The sequence below is a fragment of the Panicum virgatum genome, chromosome 3N (assembly GCF_016808335.1).
Source record: "Panicum virgatum strain AP13 chromosome 3N, P.virgatum_v5, whole genome shotgun sequence".
Taxonomy (NCBI): Eukaryota; Viridiplantae; Streptophyta; class Magnoliopsida; order Poales; family Poaceae; genus Panicum; species Panicum virgatum.
Window position 1 is genome coordinate 54191833 of NC_053147.1, and position 18874 is coordinate 54210706.

Consider the following 18874-nt stretch of genomic DNA (forward strand, 5'->3'; position numbering starts at 1 on the left):
CCTTGCAAGGTTAAATCAAATCGATTCGCCGTGTCTCGCGGTTATGAGAGACTTGATGTCTTGGTCACATCGTAGAAAGGAAAATGAGTAGAATGAGAAGAGATGAAATGTGGGCTGATGATATCTAATTAATGATTTGATCACCTTGATTGTTGTAGTTTTGCCAATCATAGATGATTAGTAATTCTATTGATAGAAATGGGAGCTAAAACTTCGGAAATAAGGACTCACTTACAGTGCTTTTCTGCAAAATATCCACCAGCCAAAAGTCTTGCATGTCTAGATACGTGGGCTAAGTTATACCCACTGGTCGGGTAAGTCTTGCTGAGTATTAGTTGCTCAGGGTTTGTTGCCACCATACTTTTATTTCAGGGCACCCAGACGTGGATTTTTGCCCCTGCTGCGTCAAATTTATCCGTCGGGATGCAGAGGGGTGGGAAGTCGTGGATCGAGACCCCTAGGTTAGAGAGTTGTTGGGTTGCACACTTAAGGGCAGAGTTGCTGCCCCTCAGATTTTGTTGGACCGGTCTGACCGGTTAGTGGACCGGTCTGACCGGTATTCGCAGGGTTTTCTTGCAGCCGGTCTGACCGGTTGTCTGAACCGGTCTGACCGGTTGTGCATAGGCAGAAGTGTAGAAGTAAGGGAATGTAGACCTTTCTCTTGTTATTCGAACTCGTATCTCTGGAGTATGTATTTGAACCAGCTTTGTAAAATTGTTGTATTTAAACTCGTGTTGTAAAGATAGTGGTTTTTCCCTTTTCCGTCTTGCCGTATAATTTCAAGTATTTGTCATGTTTGTACCATCTGCGCCCACCTTCGTGTGGGACTACCGGTGTTGTTTCGATCGGTCCGTGGGTTGAGAAAGGATTGCCAAATTAAATCATTAAGCTAATGTGCCCGATGTGTTCAAATGACGGCCATTACGCTTAATTTGGCAGTTCCGTCACAGGCTGTGCTCCCCATCACTCCTCTCCCCAGACGTTGCCTCATCTGCACAACCAAGGATAGACATCAATACTGTTTATATGAAACCTCATATGAACATACTTAGACTTGGTTAGCAGATCGAAAAGTTTGGAAGAACAAAAGGGCGAATAAATGCCTGGCAGTGAATGACTACTTTAAAAGTGCTCCATGTCCTCCTACGGAAAACAAATCCTATCAGACTTACACTACGGTAAAGTACTCGATCATTACGTATTGACTTCTCTTATCAAGTACCTGCTTCGGAGGATTCGCAGCAGAAAAAGTATCAGGAACAACTGGAACTTTCTTTACGTTCCTCAGCAGTTGTTGTACTCGACTAAAAGCTACATCATCCGAGATCTCTTCCTTTGAGTATCTTGATGAATCAGTTGTTCCCTGATACTGGGATCCAAGCGATTCCCGAGCCTGTAATGGCTGGATCCTTCTCTTTATCCAGTTGAATACGACTGCTTCCCTAGTCAACATATTTTGCCTTAGAACGGCAATTCGCTCGAGTAGTTCAGGGATCTGACTCTCGTCGACTGGTTTTTATTCCACTCAGGCCATTGAATCGGAGGGCCTGGGGTAATTGATGGAAAGCTTCCTGGCTGGTTCTCGACATAGAACCACTTGGGCTTCCACTCGATTACTTTATTGCTAAGACTATATGAAATGTACTCCCTATCCTTTCTTTGCCTAAGCTGGAGACCTGCACCTCCTACTACATCTAAAATGAACCCATCGGGTTGCGGTTTCAAATGGAAAAGATATCGGAAGAGTTCAAAATGGGGCTCAATGCCCAGAAAAGCTTCGCACAAATGCACGAAGATAGACATATGAACAAAGGAATTGGGAATCAGATGATGCAGCTGGATCCTGTAGTAGCGCAGGAGCCTAGAGAAGAAAGAAGAGCAAGGAAACCCCAATCCCTGTTCCAAGAATGAGGTGAAAGCAACAACTTCCCCCGTATTTTCATACGGATAATCTCTCCCCAAGGCAGGACGCCATTGGACAGTAGATCTGGGAGCCAAAAGGCCTTTCTTTACCAAAAACTCTAAGTCAGATTGGGAACACTTAATTGTGTTCCAGCCTTCCTCTTGAGTCGGCTCCGCAGCCACACCTTTCCCCTTGACTGCCTTCTTGGGTGCCATCCGAAAATCCACGGGTCGCTTCACGCGCATACAATGGCGGGAAACCCTAGGATGAGGATGGGGAGCGCAAGGGAAGCAAGAACTCTAGATCTGGGGGCTCGAGAGTGAAAACAGATCTAAGGCAGTGAAAACAAATGGCGGTAGGTGGGTTAAAACCTAAGTTACCATTTCGTTTTATAATAGCAGTGGCAGCATGGTAAAAACCTTCAGTAGGCCAACAATCCATTGCAAATCGCGGAAACAACGGGATTTTAAAGAGACATTCTTTTTTCTGAGATTACATTCTGGAAAAAGAAAACACTCACATCCCTAGTCGACTACTCGACTCTTCTTTCCTTAACTGGGATTACATTCCAGAACAAGGGTAACTACTCGACACAGTACAAGTACTCGACATTACAACTCGAGTACTTTTTATTACATAACTTTACAAATGACTCGGGTCTGCACGCACACTTTTTGGCTTCCTGGGAAGCCTGCTGCAGCTAGATCGGCCTGAGGCCGTGATAAAGTGCAAACTTGTTATTCCCACTAAGGGAATAATGATACTTGTATTCTGGGAGAAAAGTTTCAAGAGTATGGAGGCAGATTACAGCAATCACCTCGCAAGTCCTCTTGTAGCATCTTTTGGAGAAACTTCTACTTCTCCCATAATACGATTGTGACAAGATTAAGGCCCCTTGCCAGAGATGCAGTTCTTGGGTGCTCACAACCTGTGAATTCCCAGGATGTGACACAACAAGACTCCACTCATCCCCCGAAACCTTGCCTCATAGGAGGAGGTAGCAGAGACTTCTCTTGTCACTCGCAAGTTCTCTTCTAGCATCTTTTGTTGAAAGGAACTACGTAAAATTCAGGAGGGCGAGAGCAAGAACACCAAGGATAAGCCATGGCTGCTACACTTTGATGCTTCTGGAAAAGGTCTCTCTCCCACCTTTTATATCCACAAAGGGGCTTACTGAAGGAAAACCTATGACTCAACAGTGCACATTTCACGGACGCATTCATGGTAGCATTCACGAACATAGTCAAAGATGCAATAATGCAGATTTTAAAAACAGTAACGTCCCACGTGAGCACTGAATAAAGAGCCGTACATCCCAGGTTTTATTCCTAAAGTTATTTCGGGTGCAATCAGTGTGGTGGATCCAATTGTATCATTTTTTTGGGATTTTACCCGAAAAAGAGGTCTTTTCGGATTCCGGATCTGATGAATCCTGCAAATAATTTGAAGGATAAAATCTGATGCCACGTCTTAAATCCTTAATTCCAAATCTACGCTCGGGGGCTACTCGTAGCAAAAGGGATTTTGATTTAAGGCTCAGGGGCTGCGGGATATAGGCATCAGAGATTTATTTTTTATATTTTTTGGAATATAAAGAAGCAAAAAGACTGAAGTGACCCTCAGCCTGATTCTGCGATTCAACCTAAGGCTCGGGGGCTACTCCATATGGAGCGCGATTACTTCGCGCACCATATATGATCAAAATTTCGGGGCTTGAGCACCTCACAGCCTCGAAGCAAACGGAAGTACTTGAAGGACTATTCGACGTATCTAAAGGAAGGCCCAGAAGCAACCAGAAGGATGTTTTGACTACTTGAAGTACTCGAAGACGCCCAGCCAAGTACTCGACGCCTGCAGGACTCGGCTACGAAGAGCTCGGGGGCTTGTCAGACCCGGGGCAGCGGGACTGCTTATAGGCATAGAATGTTCTAGAGTAAGGGGTAGTTTATGGATGTACCTTACCTCTTTTGTAACTGTTCGAATAAGGCGTAGAACTAGCTGCAGTACAAAGGAAACTACCCGATCGTGTTGTAGTAGGACTCCAACTGTACTCGGCTAGGACTTTCCATATAACCCTGTCCCCCTAGATATATAAGGGTGGACAGGGACCCCCTCCAAAGTATCATGAACACCTAAGGCAATACAAATCACACATGACGTAGGGTATTACGCAAATTCGCGGGCCGAACTTATTTAAATCTGTGTGTTCCTTGCACCATCGAGTTCCAGAGCAGTCGATCCCTACCTACAAACCTTACTGCTAAGGGTATCCCTGAGTAGGCTTGGCGGTAAACATCGACACACAGCTCTGATACCACTTGTAGGGTCGAGATGGCGGACTAGAGGGGGGTGAATAGTTCTTTCTAAAACTTAAAACATTACCGGCTAACTGAAACAAATGCGGAATTAAACTAATCGGTCTAGCCAAGACTACACCTCTCTATCTAAAACTTGCACCTTACAAAAGGATCCTAATTGAGTAACTAAGGTGCCGGGCTAGGTAGAGCTCACCTACACGATTCTAGTTTGCAAGGTCACACAAGCCTATGCAACTAGTACTTCACACACCGGGTGAGCTCCTACACAATTCTAATGAGCAAAAGCACAAAGCCAACCTAAGCTTACTAGATGCACAATGGAAAAGGCTACACAAACCAAATCCAAAGGCTCAAACTAACTTAGCTACAAAAACTATGCAAGACAACTAATTAAGCTACACAAGATAAATAGCTACACTAAGACCTTTACTTCTATGCTACACAAGCAAGAAGATGATTAGCAAGCTACACAAGCTAACTAATCACTAAATCAACTACACAAGCACAAGATATATATGAATGTAAATGCAAGGCTTGTGATTTGGAGAATGCAAACCACAGAGAAGAGTAGACAAAGTTGACACAGTGATTTTTATCCCAAGGTTAACTTGGTTGCCACCAAGCTAATCCCCGTTGAGACAAGCTCCAAGGTTGCCGCCGATCCTCTTGCTAGTGGTGACTCTCAAGTCACACTCTCCCATGTGGAGTGCTCACACCGAGCTCTAGCACATGATCCGGCCGGACCACTTATTGCTCTTCGCGGCTCCCGCAGGGTGAGCACAATACCCCTCACAATCACTTCTCCGAAGCACCGCATAATCTCTTGCGGGCTTCACGATGGAGACACACCACCAAGCCGTCTAGGAGGTGGCAACCTCCAAGAGTAACAAGCACCACCAGCTTGCAACTCGATCACCTAGTGCCAATCCCTTGCAATCTCTCAAAGCAACGCACTAGAATCGCTCTCTCACTTAGCGAATATGATTTGCTCTAACCTCAAGTGAGTTGGAGGGCTCTCAAGCACTCTCACACAAGGACACCAAGTTCCCAAGGTGTTCAACTTGTCAAATGGCCGGCCACCACCTCTATTTATAGAGGGAAGCCCCAAACTAGCCGTTACACTCAAATCCCGTGAAAACAGAGTTTTCGCAGACAGTCTGCCCCACAGGGCCCGGACGGTCCGCCATTTCAAATCCAACGACTATATCCTCAATAAATGCTTCTCAGAGTTGACCGTTACAGCCCGGGCAGATAGTCCGCCTCACAAATGGCGGACGGTCCGCAGTTCATTTGAACACCCAAGACAGAAAGACCAAGTTTCTGCACCCGTTTCAGTTTTTAAGGGCGGACAGTCCGCCCCCATGGACCGGACGGTCCACAGTTCATTTTGGACCACCATCCAGAGCCAAGAACGGTTTTGTTTGATTTGAAATGAAACAACGGCGGACCGTCCGCCCCCTAGGAGAGGACCGTCAGCAGGTCTATTTCCAGCAGAAATGTACCTCGGTAAAACAGCCATAACTCTTAGCTCTGATGTCCAAATTAGGTGAACTTGGACTCTATGGAAAGCTTATTCAGAGGGCTACACAACCCAACTGAATATTTGATCCAAAACACAATGGATCAAAGCAGTATTCCATTCCAAGAGACAACCTAGTTTCCGGAGAACACCGAAAAATCTTTCCTCCTTCCCAAAGTTGATCAACATCAACTCCATCAACTTCTCCTTTGTAAATGTGCCAACACCACAATGTGAATGTGTGTTAGCATTTTCACAATCATTTTCAAAGGATTTTGATTTGATCTCACCACGCCACTCGATCCTAGCAACATTACAATGTTAGATCGCTCAAGTGGCACTAGATGACCGATATGCAAACAAGTTTGCCCCTCTTGATAGTACGGCCATCTATCCTAAATCCGGTCATGCACTTCTCTACACAACTTTTGACCGGTGAAATAAAATGCCCTACAAGTCATACCTTTGCCTTGCGCATTCCATTTCATCTTCCCAAATATTGATGTCACACAAGCACCAATCTCCATCAAGCCTTTTAATCATCATCATGAGTCAACACTTGGCTTGATCTTCCTTGAATGGTATGATCCACTCCATATCATCACATTACCTCTTTGGTCCATTGATCTTGACCTTGCTCGCTCTTCACCGTCGCCTCGGTCCATCGGCGCCAAGTCTTGCTCCAGCTTCACTGCCTCGCAGTCCCTCGCTTCAAAGCCTTGACTTGCCCTTCACCATTGCAACCGGTCCATCAAGCCAAGCCTTGTCTTGATCTTCTCCACTTTGGTCACATGACTTCATGTCATGTCTCATATGCAATGAGTTCCTCCATCACACTATATGAGCATAGCATCAACACTTAGCCATTTCTCCTTCATGGCATATGTTGCTCATACTAGTGTCTTTGTGTGGACTAATCACATGTATATCTCAACATAAATACTTATTAGTCCACCTAAGTTGTCACTCAATTACCAAAACCAAACAAGTGCCTTTCAGGTGTTTTGCCTAGAGTTTGGGGTGGAGCCTCTTGTAACTGACTTGAGGAGCCACAGAGGAGGCAGCACGTCAAAGGGGAAGGTTGGTGGCCAAAATACTTGGTCGGCTGACCGGGTTTTGGCTCCGACCGGGCTCATCTTTGGCTTGGTGACTGCTAGATGGGCCCTTAGGTCAGTTCTGCCTTATTCCACGCTATCATAAGTCGGTAACTTGCCTTGGTGGGCCCATGGATCCATGTGAGGTTGCATGCGCGCACTAATTGGTCGACGCCTTTTGCCTTGGATTGAAGAGTGTGTTTCCTTTTGCTCTTGAGGTGTGCTTTCTCTTTTATTACACCTGCATGCAAATATTTACCAACACTTGTGGACATGGTTAGTAATAAACCCCTACCACTAGGTTGATGTTCAACTTTTATGTATTTATGTAGGAATTGATTGCCTGAAATTGGTATTTAAGAGCCGTCAACAGCCCCTCGTGCGTTGTGAATTTGGGGGAGCGAAGATTCATTGGTTTTGGATCTAGCCCAAACTTGGTATTCTGAGGGGTATCAATCAATTCAACTAGCAATTTTCTTCTTTGTTCTTCACTCTTCTTGTGAAGCAAAACAAAGGTGGGACATTTAAATGCCATTTTCTCCACATATGGTCTCACCATTCACAGTCTAACCATTTGAATTACTTCTGAACAAGTAGTGCTTGTGTAAGGTCATACACATACTGAGAACATATATGGTTCAGATTAGGAACTCTGAATAACAATGCAGTTCTTTTTATTTTTTAACTTACCAGATTTGAAGAAATAATGAAGGATCTTGGAGTATGAAGATTCTTACTTTTACTTGTTTCCATTGTTATTGTCAAAAGATTCAGATTATAAGCTTCATACTGCAGACAAGCAGTTCTAATGAACTTCTATTGATGTAATGCGATGATCTGATAAAAGATTCATATTGATATATTGCAATTCGATTATCTAAATATTATTGGGTTATCAAAAGAGTTGTACTGTGATGATGTAAAACGGGATCAGTTTAGCATTGTCATTATTTTCACTGTAATTTCTGAACTTCAGTTATACTATTTCTCTATAAAGTATTGAGTTGACATGCTGACGGAAGCTTATAGTTCTAGTTCATCTTTGATGATGCATTTAATCATATATTTTTTAGTAGTAAGGAGTGAATTAATTAATACAATCAGTCAGAACCAATATGGTTGGTACGAGTGAATTATAGCAGCGGATAAACACACCAGATAGACATGTGCACGTTTGTGGGATTCTGCGGGTTTTGCAATGTAGGCTGCAAAGACCATGAAATGCAGACCCGCGATGTAGTTGGATTAGTGGCCAGATGCTAACCTGCAAAATATATTATGTGGCGACCTTGTGGGTTGTCGGCTGGCCACAAGCTGCACCGCCTACAAACTGATGAAAAGTAGAAGGATTGGAGGCATCCCATCCAACTATCAATGTCGTGAACTGCGGATTCTCAAGCAGGTCACCACCTATGATCCTTTTGGAACCACCAGGTCCTATCATGGTGTATGCAATTTTTAACACAATAGTAGCCGCTGGATTCCCCGTTCGGGTGCTTGATTGTAAGGATGAGCACCAACAGCCGTGATGACCAGGCGGTGTTGATCTGAAAGTGGGACATGTTTCCCCGATGCCACCCATACCCATGCGGCCAAGCAATGTCTTGATGCGTGTACTGTGTGTACAGGTTGTCAAGTTAATCGACCTCCCTCAAGTGCATTATTTTGTTGTGAGAAGTGAATAAAAAGGTCGCTGGCTCCGAGACCTAGCAGGGTGATGATTATGAGCTCAGGCTGATAATATGTAATAGATATACCACACTGTTCAGCCATATTTAATAGATGATTGCTAGGATCATCATACACTGCTAGAGAAATGACTTTTAGTACTGGTCAGCAACCCCCTTTAGTACCGGGTGGTTGACCGGTACGGCTTAGTCAGTACTAAATGCCATGCTATTTAGCACCGGCCAAAACACCCGGTACTAAAAAGACAATTTATTTTATGCTAAATAGTAAAGAAAAAAATGTTGAAATGTCTGGGAGTCCCCAGAATATGCGAATCGTCCTAAGTCACAAGGTCATGCAAATTTCACGCGTAATATGTGCGTGCGCGGGCCGTGGGATTGGAACTCGACTTCTAGCCTCGTGTGAGGCTTCCTTATCATCTCACCTACACAACACGTGATAGGGATAGATATTCTTGTGTTTTGAAGTAGCCCATGGAGAGCCATTTAGTACCGGCCCGGTTCTAAATGCCACCATTTAATACTGATCAGTGTTATCGGCCGGTACTAAATGCCTAAAGCCACCATTTAGCACCGAGTCATACCACCACCCGGTACTAAATGGTCTTAGGGGCTTCAAAATTTACAATCAGTACTAAATGGCAGCTCGAGTCCATTTAGTAGCAGTTTTAAAAGTAACTGGTCTAACATCTATGGACGAATGTGCATATTTCTGGCAGTGGTAGGGAGTAGTATCATCATTTCGTTGACTTGAGACACAAAAAGAATATCAATAAACAAATGGAAATTGGTCAAATTATTTAAAACAGCTTGATCACTGATCAGTGATCATTCATCATCGATTGTAGGATATCAGGCACCAATGGAAACAAGTATCAAAGCCCCCTTTTGCAGTTGCTCCACAGGCCAGGACATTCGTTAATAACCAAAATTGTTGTGTGAGAGGTCCGCAGGATTTGTATACCCATGTTTTGCATGCTTGCTGAATCCTTGTGCTACCATGATCATCATAAGATGCCAAATTTATAGTGTCAAAGGCCCTAGTGAGGTCCAATTTGAGTAACAATTGTTGGCACCTTCCATTTAATTATTTGTGGCGTACCTGAAATAGTTCAGCTGCATACATGAAATTTTCTGAGATTTTTGTCCCTTCCAGTTTTGTCCAGATCACGCAGCAGTTCTGCAACCAAATGGGATGGAAATCGTTAATTGCGATTGTGCTAGGCTTCTTTGGTAGTACCACCATGAAAGAAGGGTTGATCCTCTCCAGTAGGAGGATGTTGCAGTGGAACGCATCAAGGAACGCAAAGACTGCTACTACAAGGAATCCGGCACTGATGGTCATAAAGCACAACAAAAACTTGGGCCAAATCCGATCATTCCTGGTGCACTGATCGATTCAAGCTATATTATCATGCCAAAATGTCAGGTGGATACTGTCTGTGGAATATGCTTTCCCTATGCCGCTCAGTCCCAAGCTGATGCAATATCTCACATTAACCTCCACTGAGTTTTACTGGTGGTGAAAAAATAGGTAAAGGAAGTAATAAATAAGACAAACGGAGCATCCATGCTTGCAAGAGCTGTTGTGTGGGGATCGGAGCAAGGCGTACACAAACAGAAGCTATTATATACAGCGCACAGGCAAACAGATATATCGTATTACTATATCATTAATTGTTTGATGTGAGAAAAAAAAAACTATAAATGTTGTGTCCATTAGTAATTTTGTGAGAATCTGTTTCTAAACCACAGAGTGGAACACCGTGTGCATGGTCAAGTACTTTAGAGCAGCTGCAACTACCAGTTTAAATGTTGTGATTTTGACATGAACATATATTTTTTTCCCAAGACAAGAGCCTCTGAACTTTCTATCTTCTTGTTCCCAAAATGCCACCAGTTGTCTGGACCATGGTTACATAGAAATAGTATAAACTATCAAAAGAAAAAGACACCAATCCCTTGGGATATATGTGACTATGTCTCCCTATAACCTGGCCTTAAAGCTGTTTATTATTATCAGTTAAAAATCACAAATTAGTGCATAGCTTCCGATTGAGCGGCATTGGGAAATTGCACAGCATTAAATCCTTCCGTAGTTTGCTATCTATGGTTTGTGCTCATTCATGATGTCCGAAAAGCGTCCATGAAGAACATCGTTAACGGAAACCAATCAAGGTCTACACCAATATCATCTACACCAAAACCGGAATTACTTTGACGACCAGATATTTACTTGGCGCTCGAAATTAAACCACTAAGGAAAATGTAGTTTCCTTTGCGGTGTTAGTTAACAGCCTCGGATTTTCTATTAGTTTACTGTTGTAACAATTTCTTGGCACATTTACAATTTTGACACTGGTCTACTTTACTTGGCAGCCAAACCACTAAGAAAATGATCCTTGGCATCGTGGTGAGACAATAAGCCTAAACATGATTTGCATGATATGAGTCTAGAATAGATAACATAGAAATTTGCATATTTTTAGAATTATATAAAGTGTGGTTCACATGCCCTTTTCATGTGAAAACTCGGGTCATGGCCGTTGAGAAAAGTAACATTTGAGATTGCCTTTCCCTTATTAAGGGCTGTTCCTGCCCACATCAAAAATCATTAAAGGAGACACCAATTAGTGACGCAAAATTAAGTGCTGTTCCTGCCCACTTCAAAATGAGATCCAATGTGTGTAATCATAGAATTTTTATCTTAATATTTCAACATTTGAATATACTAGTTCAACATTTTTAATATATCACTGCAAGATTCGACAGAATTGCTGAAAGAGATGTTTCTTTGAGTGGCTAATGGGGGTTGCACTCACTATATTTTTCCATGCCACACTGCTACAAAACATGCCTTTGATCCCCCCACATTTATCCCGGCCATCGTTGGACCCAGGACCAACGGAGGCTTTTGTCCCGGATCCAACGGCTAGCCGGGCACGCGGGGAGTCTTTTGTCCAAGTTGGAGCCACCAACCGAGACCAAATACGCTTCTCTGGTCCTAGTTGGTGGCTCCAACCCGGACAAAAGACACAACTCTTTAGTCCTGGGTGGTACCACCAACCCGGACTAAAGAGTACCCCTTTAGTCCCGGTTGGTAGTACCACCCGGGACTAAAGGACCCTTTTGTTCCGCTTTGGTGCTACAAACCCGGACCAAAGGGCTCTCTACGAGTTAGTACAAAGAAAAGGCATCCCATAAAGTGTCACATGCGTTGTGTAGGTGGGATGATAAGAAAGTTGCGCATGATGCAAGAGGTCTTGGGTTCAATTTCCATAGAGTGCAAACTTTTTTTAAGAGTAAATTGCACCCATCTTACAACAACCTAGCAGGTGGGTGTAAATTGGTCCAACAACTTGTAAAGTGCTCAATTTAGTACAATAATTTAATAGCTGGGTGCAGATTGATCCAACAACTTAGAAAATGCTTAATTTAGCACAATAACTTGGTAAATTGGTGCATCCACATTCCAAACATTACACGACAATATATTTGCTAACGTCAAGTCACAATAAAAAGTATATTCACATCGGAACATATTATTTGACCTTAGATTTTTGTGTCGCAATGGACACCAATAATTTTATTCTCAGAATAAATTAATTTTGGTTTTATTAAAAATACTATATTATTTAACCACCATTACAATAGCAACATATTGAGCAAAGTAGATGAACGTCAATAATTCTTAAATTTTATAAATGGAAATTATTGATGGTGATCAGGTTGTTGCTTTTCAACTATGTACAATTTTTTATTAGTTCAAATGCAAACAAAATTTAGAATTACACCATTAGCATCACTCAAACACTTAAGTCGAAGAGAGACCCTGAAACTTTAGTTTTCTTCTGCGCTTCTGCTCATGTATTCAACAATGCTCATGTTTGTTTCTGTTTATTTAGCTAATTTTTCCTTTCTAACGAATATACGAGGCTTTAAAATATATGTACCAAGCTCCTAAAAGGTATCAATAGTTGGTATCAATGTATTGGATTTTTTTGTTTAACAGTGCACATAATCAAACATATCGTAAACAGTGAGGGTGCATTTTTCAATATTGAATGTCAAATTAAATAGTATTAATTAAAATTAAATCACTATATAAAAATAATTAATGTAAAGACATAACATTAATTTCTAAATATGAGGGTTTTTATCCTGGCCAAAAACATTGCCACGCAGGCGCAACACGAAAATCAATGGTCAAATAATACTTAATAATTTGTCCTAACATGAATGTACTCTTTATTGACACATTGCGTTAGTTATATTGCTGTGTAATGTTTGGATTGTGAATGCACATATTTGCCAAGTTATTGCATTAAGTTGGGCATTTTACAAATTGTTGGACCGATTTACACCCGCATGTCAAGTTATTGCACTAAATTGAGCATTTTATAAGTTGTTGGACCAATTTGCACCCACCTGACAAGTTGTTGTATGGTGGGTGCAATTTACTCTTTTTTTAACGTCGCAGACCTTTAGTCCCAGTTGTGCAACCGGGACTACGAAGCCCGGACAACCGAGATTAAAGGGGATTTTCGTAGTAGTGCCAATTGCCCATAGTATTTTCGTAAATGTCATTTGACTAAGAAGAATCACTGACCAACATAATTATCTCACCAGGTGCATAAATAAAGTAGGCTCCCGTCAGCCACCTGAAAACACATCTCAATAATTGGGCCAGTTCTTGTAGTGTATACCATTTAACATTTGCTATATACTACTTCGACATTTGAAGAAGGATTTTTGTTAGTTTTTTTTAAAATGTTGAATAGTATCTTCGAATGTTTAATTAGTTTGACAAAAATGTCAAATATGGCATTACAAAGAATAGAAAAAAAATTTTGAGGAAAAAACAATCACCATGCTATCAAGGTGATTGGCACAAAAAAGAAAATTTCAGGAAAAAACAATCACCGTGGCCTCCAGTTGATCCTTGTTCGCTACTCTTAATGTCTCCCATGCCAAAAACATAATTGTGATATATGTGCTCGATTTCATCTTGACACCTTATTTTATGGGTATGATGTACAGTGCGCCCCTGGATGCTAGACTTGTCCTGTTGACTCGTGCTAAATTCGTGTATTTCATATATACAAGTGCCCTCGACTTAATAATTAGACAGATGCACCAGAGAATAGGGTAGCGTTTACATTTTGTAGGCATGTGTGTGCATAATGTTTTTTTTAGATAATGGAAAAATGGTCCCAACTTGGGACCCCTCTTGGGAGAGGCATCATATCGCAATTACTTCAATGACACATAATAAAATCTAAAGCATATTACATAGAATAAAAGGCCGTCCATAGCACCCAGAGGACCATATATACAATAGAAAGACGATATTAATTGTTTCGAAGCTCATCATGTCATGACATCCATTCAGTACGTATGCATATGAGCGGACCAGCAGTGTTCTAAGTTCTAACTCACCGAATATGTAGGACACTTTCCTTTGATTATTTTGGATAATAAAGTGTTAAGTTGTTCGTCATGTTTGTTTGGGAGTCCCGCTCCCTCTTTGCCCTACTTTATAGTTTCAATGTGGGGTTCGTTTATGAGGAATGTTGAGTACTCTATCCTGCTTGTGATGAGTGAATTGTCAACCGTGCGGTGTGATCATGCGATTGGTCTGTGGATTGCAGGTACACGGGCGTCGAGTGTCGACGGGGAGCTGCCGTGGAGGTGCTGTGGCCGATGGACTGTGCGGTGGACGGCGGTGAAGGGCAGCAGGGACTGGAGCTCGGACCGGGCGGCAGTTGCGGCGTCCACTCCTGGATCGAGGGCGCAAGCGGCGATGGAAGGCGGGTTTCTTGGTTTGCGCCACAAAACCAAGGAGGCGGACGGCGGTTGAAGACGCCAAGTCATGGAGGCACGGGCGTCGGTCTCGGGACTGGCGGAGGTGACGGGCGTCGACGGTGTCTAGGACCTCGCTGCGGGCGAGGAGGTGACGGGCGTCGGGCGGCGTCTAGGGCCGTCAGAAGGCCGAGGCGGGAACGGCGTCTAGGGCCACGGCGTGAAGTTTTGGCTAGGGCCAAGGTTGTGGAGGTTGAGTCTCTTGAGTCCTTTTCGGTTTTTCCTTCCCCCTTCCCCCTGCTCAGGTTAGGGCCAAGGTTTCCAGCGCAAAGAGAGTTTAGATTATAGCTTTTCTCTCCAATCTAGAGGGTGGATGATGGGCGGATGGCTCTAGCCTTTGTATAGGTGAATTCCTCTTAGATTAATGGATGAAATTTGTTTGAGATTCACTTGTGTGTGCTGAGCATTCGTCCTCCCCTTCTCTCTTGCGTTTTGGGTTCAATTCTACTCTTTTGGTGTGTTTCTTGTTTGGAGAAGACCAACCCTTGATTTCGTGGTTTGATGAACTCTTTGGAACGATTCCTATGCATATACCCTAGTGCCAAACCCCCTGGAATCATGGGTTCTCACGAATTGGCGATTTTGTGTTCTTGAGAAAACCCCAATCCTCTTTGATCTTTTCTCGATTTCTCACGATCCGTGAATCTTTTGGGTGAGATCTTTTGGGGATATGTTCACGGGGTAGTTACGAAGCTTTCCTCCAAGTTTGGTTAGATTTGGATTTCGTTTGCTCGAGATTCGTGGTTTGAAGGTTTGTTTGCGGGTTTTCTGGACGACACCAGTCAGACCGGTGGGCGAGACCGGTCAGTCTGGGTTTGAACTGCCCGATCGGTCAGACCGGTCCAGTGCACCGGTCAGACCGGTCTGTGTGTGCTGCGCTGCGGTTTGAGAAGTTTCTCTCGCCTTTGCTTCCGCATTGCGACCTGGGTCTTCTGCTTCGAGATAGCTTGTCCATAGCTATTCTCGCTGACCTAGGTTCGAGGGCTTGCGGTAATTTTGGGACATAGGCCGACGTTTCAAATTTCGAAGAAATTTTGATCGGCGCCCATTCACCCCCCTCTGGTCGCCAGTTTCGGTCCCTCAGTTTATCAGCTAGCTACTTCTACTAGGTAATAGAAATTGAATCAAGGGTCAAGTTTTGTATTTGTTCTCGAGCCTTGAGCTCTTTCACAAACCCAAACCAATGTGGCGTGAGTAATGGTTGAAGGGAACTAGTTTCATGGTTAGTGGTGACCGAATGGGAATATAGGGTGGTTAAGTTGGCACCACTGAAAACCGCTAAAGAAATGGCCAACAAACAACTAGTACTACATTGGATTGGAAAACTAAACCCCACTTCAAATTCCACTTGGAGCTGTTTTATTTTTTTTATTTTTCTAAATACATAACCATGTGCTTGAGTGAGTACGTAATACAAGTATGAAGAGCAATATGCATAATAACCATGTTCTAAAAATAATGCGCTTTAAAGTAAAGTAATAAAGAATCAGCTTAGCCCACATGCATAGCCATAATGGGCCACGTGAAGGGGAAAATCCATGAACAAGACTGCCGCCAATTGGTGGTCGGTGCATGTTTTGTAACACAGTCAAGTGTGCCTAGGTACGTACAATGAAACGTGGACTTATCGACATTCTTCGCAAATAGTTCTTGTGTATTCTGCCATAAGATTTTACTGTTATGCTTTTCTCTTGGAAGCACGAGTTAGGAAAAACCAAAAGTTTCAGCTTCTCTCCATCGCTCAGGCCACTGATCAGAGTTGATGACTTGGTCTGTTGAGTATGGCTACTGATATGCATGTATGGTTTTAATTTTTTGTTTTCTTGTGTGTGTATCATATGCTTCATATGACAGGGAGTACGGGTTGAGACATGCGTCGTATGACCCAAGGAACTTCCTTAGGAAGCCGTCCTTTTTAAGGACGACACGCTTTTTGTGTGTAGCTCTCCCGCTGTCTATGATTAGACTCTCTCCATCGAAGAAAAATCGAGTTGGAGGCTTGGAGCAGCCCACATACATGGAAGTTGCTCCAGTTTTTTTCATAGCCACTCCCTGCATGATTTAGCCAATAGCTAGCATAAGTTGTGATCGCTAATTAGTCTAAAGATCGTACTTGATGAAACTGTTTGGACTCCCACTTGATGGTTAGAAATTTCAATTTTCTTTCCATTATATTAATAAAAGATTTGCCTACTGCTCTGGTGATCTTGAGTTATGACTAGGTATTAGTTTGTTGACAGGACAAGTCGCATTCCAATACGAAAAGGCCACTGTATGCAGCACAGAGTCTCAAATTCAGAAATACTATAGCAAACAGCCACGGAGCACATTCAGTACAGAGTAGAGAGTTTCTGCCTCGAGCTCCGCTTCTTTCGGCAGCTCATGTCCTCGTCGAACTCCTAACTAGGGGCAGGGTACCAACGAAAAAAAGCACATGATGGTTGGTAGCCAGCTCTAACTCGGTAGTCTGCCTTACCCAGCTCAATTATACGCACAAGCTAGGGGCAGGGTGCCCCAATTGCCCAGCTATGGTATCAACTGAGTCGTTATTCACTACTCCTGTTGTCTCCTATCCCAACTGACTATTTACACATGGAACAATAGCAAGAAGACATGCTGACAGTTCATATGTAGCTCTTGGTCGCCACATCATTGTGATGTGTACTCGATTATTCATCTTCTCTCAGGGCTATGATGTGCTGTGTGGGCCTTTGGATGCTACACTTCTCTCATGTTGCAAACTTCTGCTAATTCGTGTATATGTATACTACAAGTGTCAGCGACTACATAAGGATCTATATGCACGAGACGCTAGAGGATAGTGCTTATTTATAGGGGGGCGTGTGTGTGCACGCAGATTGTTTTTCACAATAAAAAAAATGGTTCCTTCTTTGCTGCTCTTCTGGAAGGAAATAGAAATTGAGTAGTAATAGAAATTGGAGGTTCGTTTATCAGCTAGCTACCATTGCAAATGTGTTTTTTTTAAGGGTAAAGTCCATTTTACAACATCGTACTTGCCATAGTTGTCTGATTAACAACCTAGAAGTACAAAACCGGATAAAAAACACCCTGAACTATACAAAACCGGGTAAAACACACCCCTGGGCAGTTTTTTGGGCGGTTTTGCTGACGTGGCGATGTGGGGTCCGCATGTCTGCGCTGACTAGTGGGCCACCCCTCTTCTCTTTCTTCTCTCCTACCCTGTCTCTCTCTACCCTCTCCCCTTCTCGCTCCTTCACCGGCGCGCGGTTGGTCAGGAGCACTCGGCCCAGCCCTCCTCGTCGTCGGCCTCGGCGAACGGCGGCGGCGGCGCCCGGTGGCTCGCCGCGCGCGCCATCCACGACGCCACGGTGAGCACCAGCCTCGCTGGCACGTGCGCCGTGGCCTCCAGCCGCCGGAGCAGCGCGGCCTCTCCTCCCTTGCACGCGAAGCCCATCCGCGCGGCCCACCCTTCAAGCACCGCCTCCGCGCGCGCCCGCCGCTTCCGCGCCGGCGCAGGCGCGAGCGCGGCGGCCGACTCCGCCGAGTCGGCCATGGACACGCAGGAGCTGCTCGACGCGGACGACGCCGAGGGCCCCGAGCGGGCGGGCGCGCCCAGGCGGCGCTTCAGGTGCCTGGACACCAGGAAGTTGGCGCCGTGCAGGGAGCGGACATTTGCGGTGGCAGCGGTGGAGTGAGTGGAAGGCGACGGCGGCGCAGGAGGAGCAAGAGGACGGCGACGGCACTGGAAGGAGCAAGAAGGGGAGAGGGTAGAGAGACAGGGTAGGAGAGAAGAAAGAGAAGAGGGGTGGCCCACTAGTCAGCACTGACATGCGGACCCCACATCACCACGTCAGCAAAACCACCCAAAAACCTGCCCAGGGGTGTGTTTTGCCCGGTTTTGTATAGTTTAGGGTGTTTTTTATCCGGTTTTGTACTTCTAGGTTGTTAATCAGACAACTATGACAAATACGAGGTTGTAAAATGGACTTTACCCTTTTTTTAATACTTGTGCATGTCTTGTTGTGCTGGTCTTCGAATGCATATAATATAATTAGTGATTTAAGGGATCCAAACTGATAAGGTTGCTTAGTTTTAAGATGATACAGCGGTCACTTGTGCATCTCCCCATTTGAGGTTCAATATATGATACTCAAAAGCTTCAGGTTTTTTTCGTCGCTCCGGTGATCTGATATTCTCAGTTGCCTAGGTAGTAGTTGAATTGGAAAGTGAGTGCTGTGAGCATGCGTCTCCCCATTGGCAAGTGATCTGAGATCCAGAGGGTGCAGCTCACTTCAATAGTTCGTCCCTTTAAACTTACACATCTAAGCAGCAATAACTGGTATTTTCCAACTGATATATTCAGTGATGGCATACTTATACTGGAAAATCACACCGCCGACCACCATATCGAGATCATCAATGATGATATATACGGGGCGTACGCAGAATTGTCTCCACATGGCTCCATGCCTCCATCCACCAGTACACATCTGGCTGTCGTCCTTCCA

The 18874-nt window shown here is 44.0% G+C and overlaps 1 protein-coding gene across 1 annotated transcript; it reads right to left on the reverse strand.

Moving 5' to 3' along the window:
- Positions 1-17548: 17548 nt before the first annotated feature.
- LOC120667894 lies at positions 17549-18209 on the reverse strand. Its single transcript, XM_039947883.1, has 2 exons — positions 18195-18209; positions 17549-18108 (listed from the first exon to the last, which is right to left on the reverse strand). Exons 1-2 carry the CDS (start codon positions 18207-18209, stop codon positions 17638-17640), a joined length of 486 nt encoding a protein of 161 aa, XP_039803817.1. The 3' UTR covers positions 17549-17637.
- Between the last annotated feature and the right edge of the window lie 665 nt (positions 18210-18874).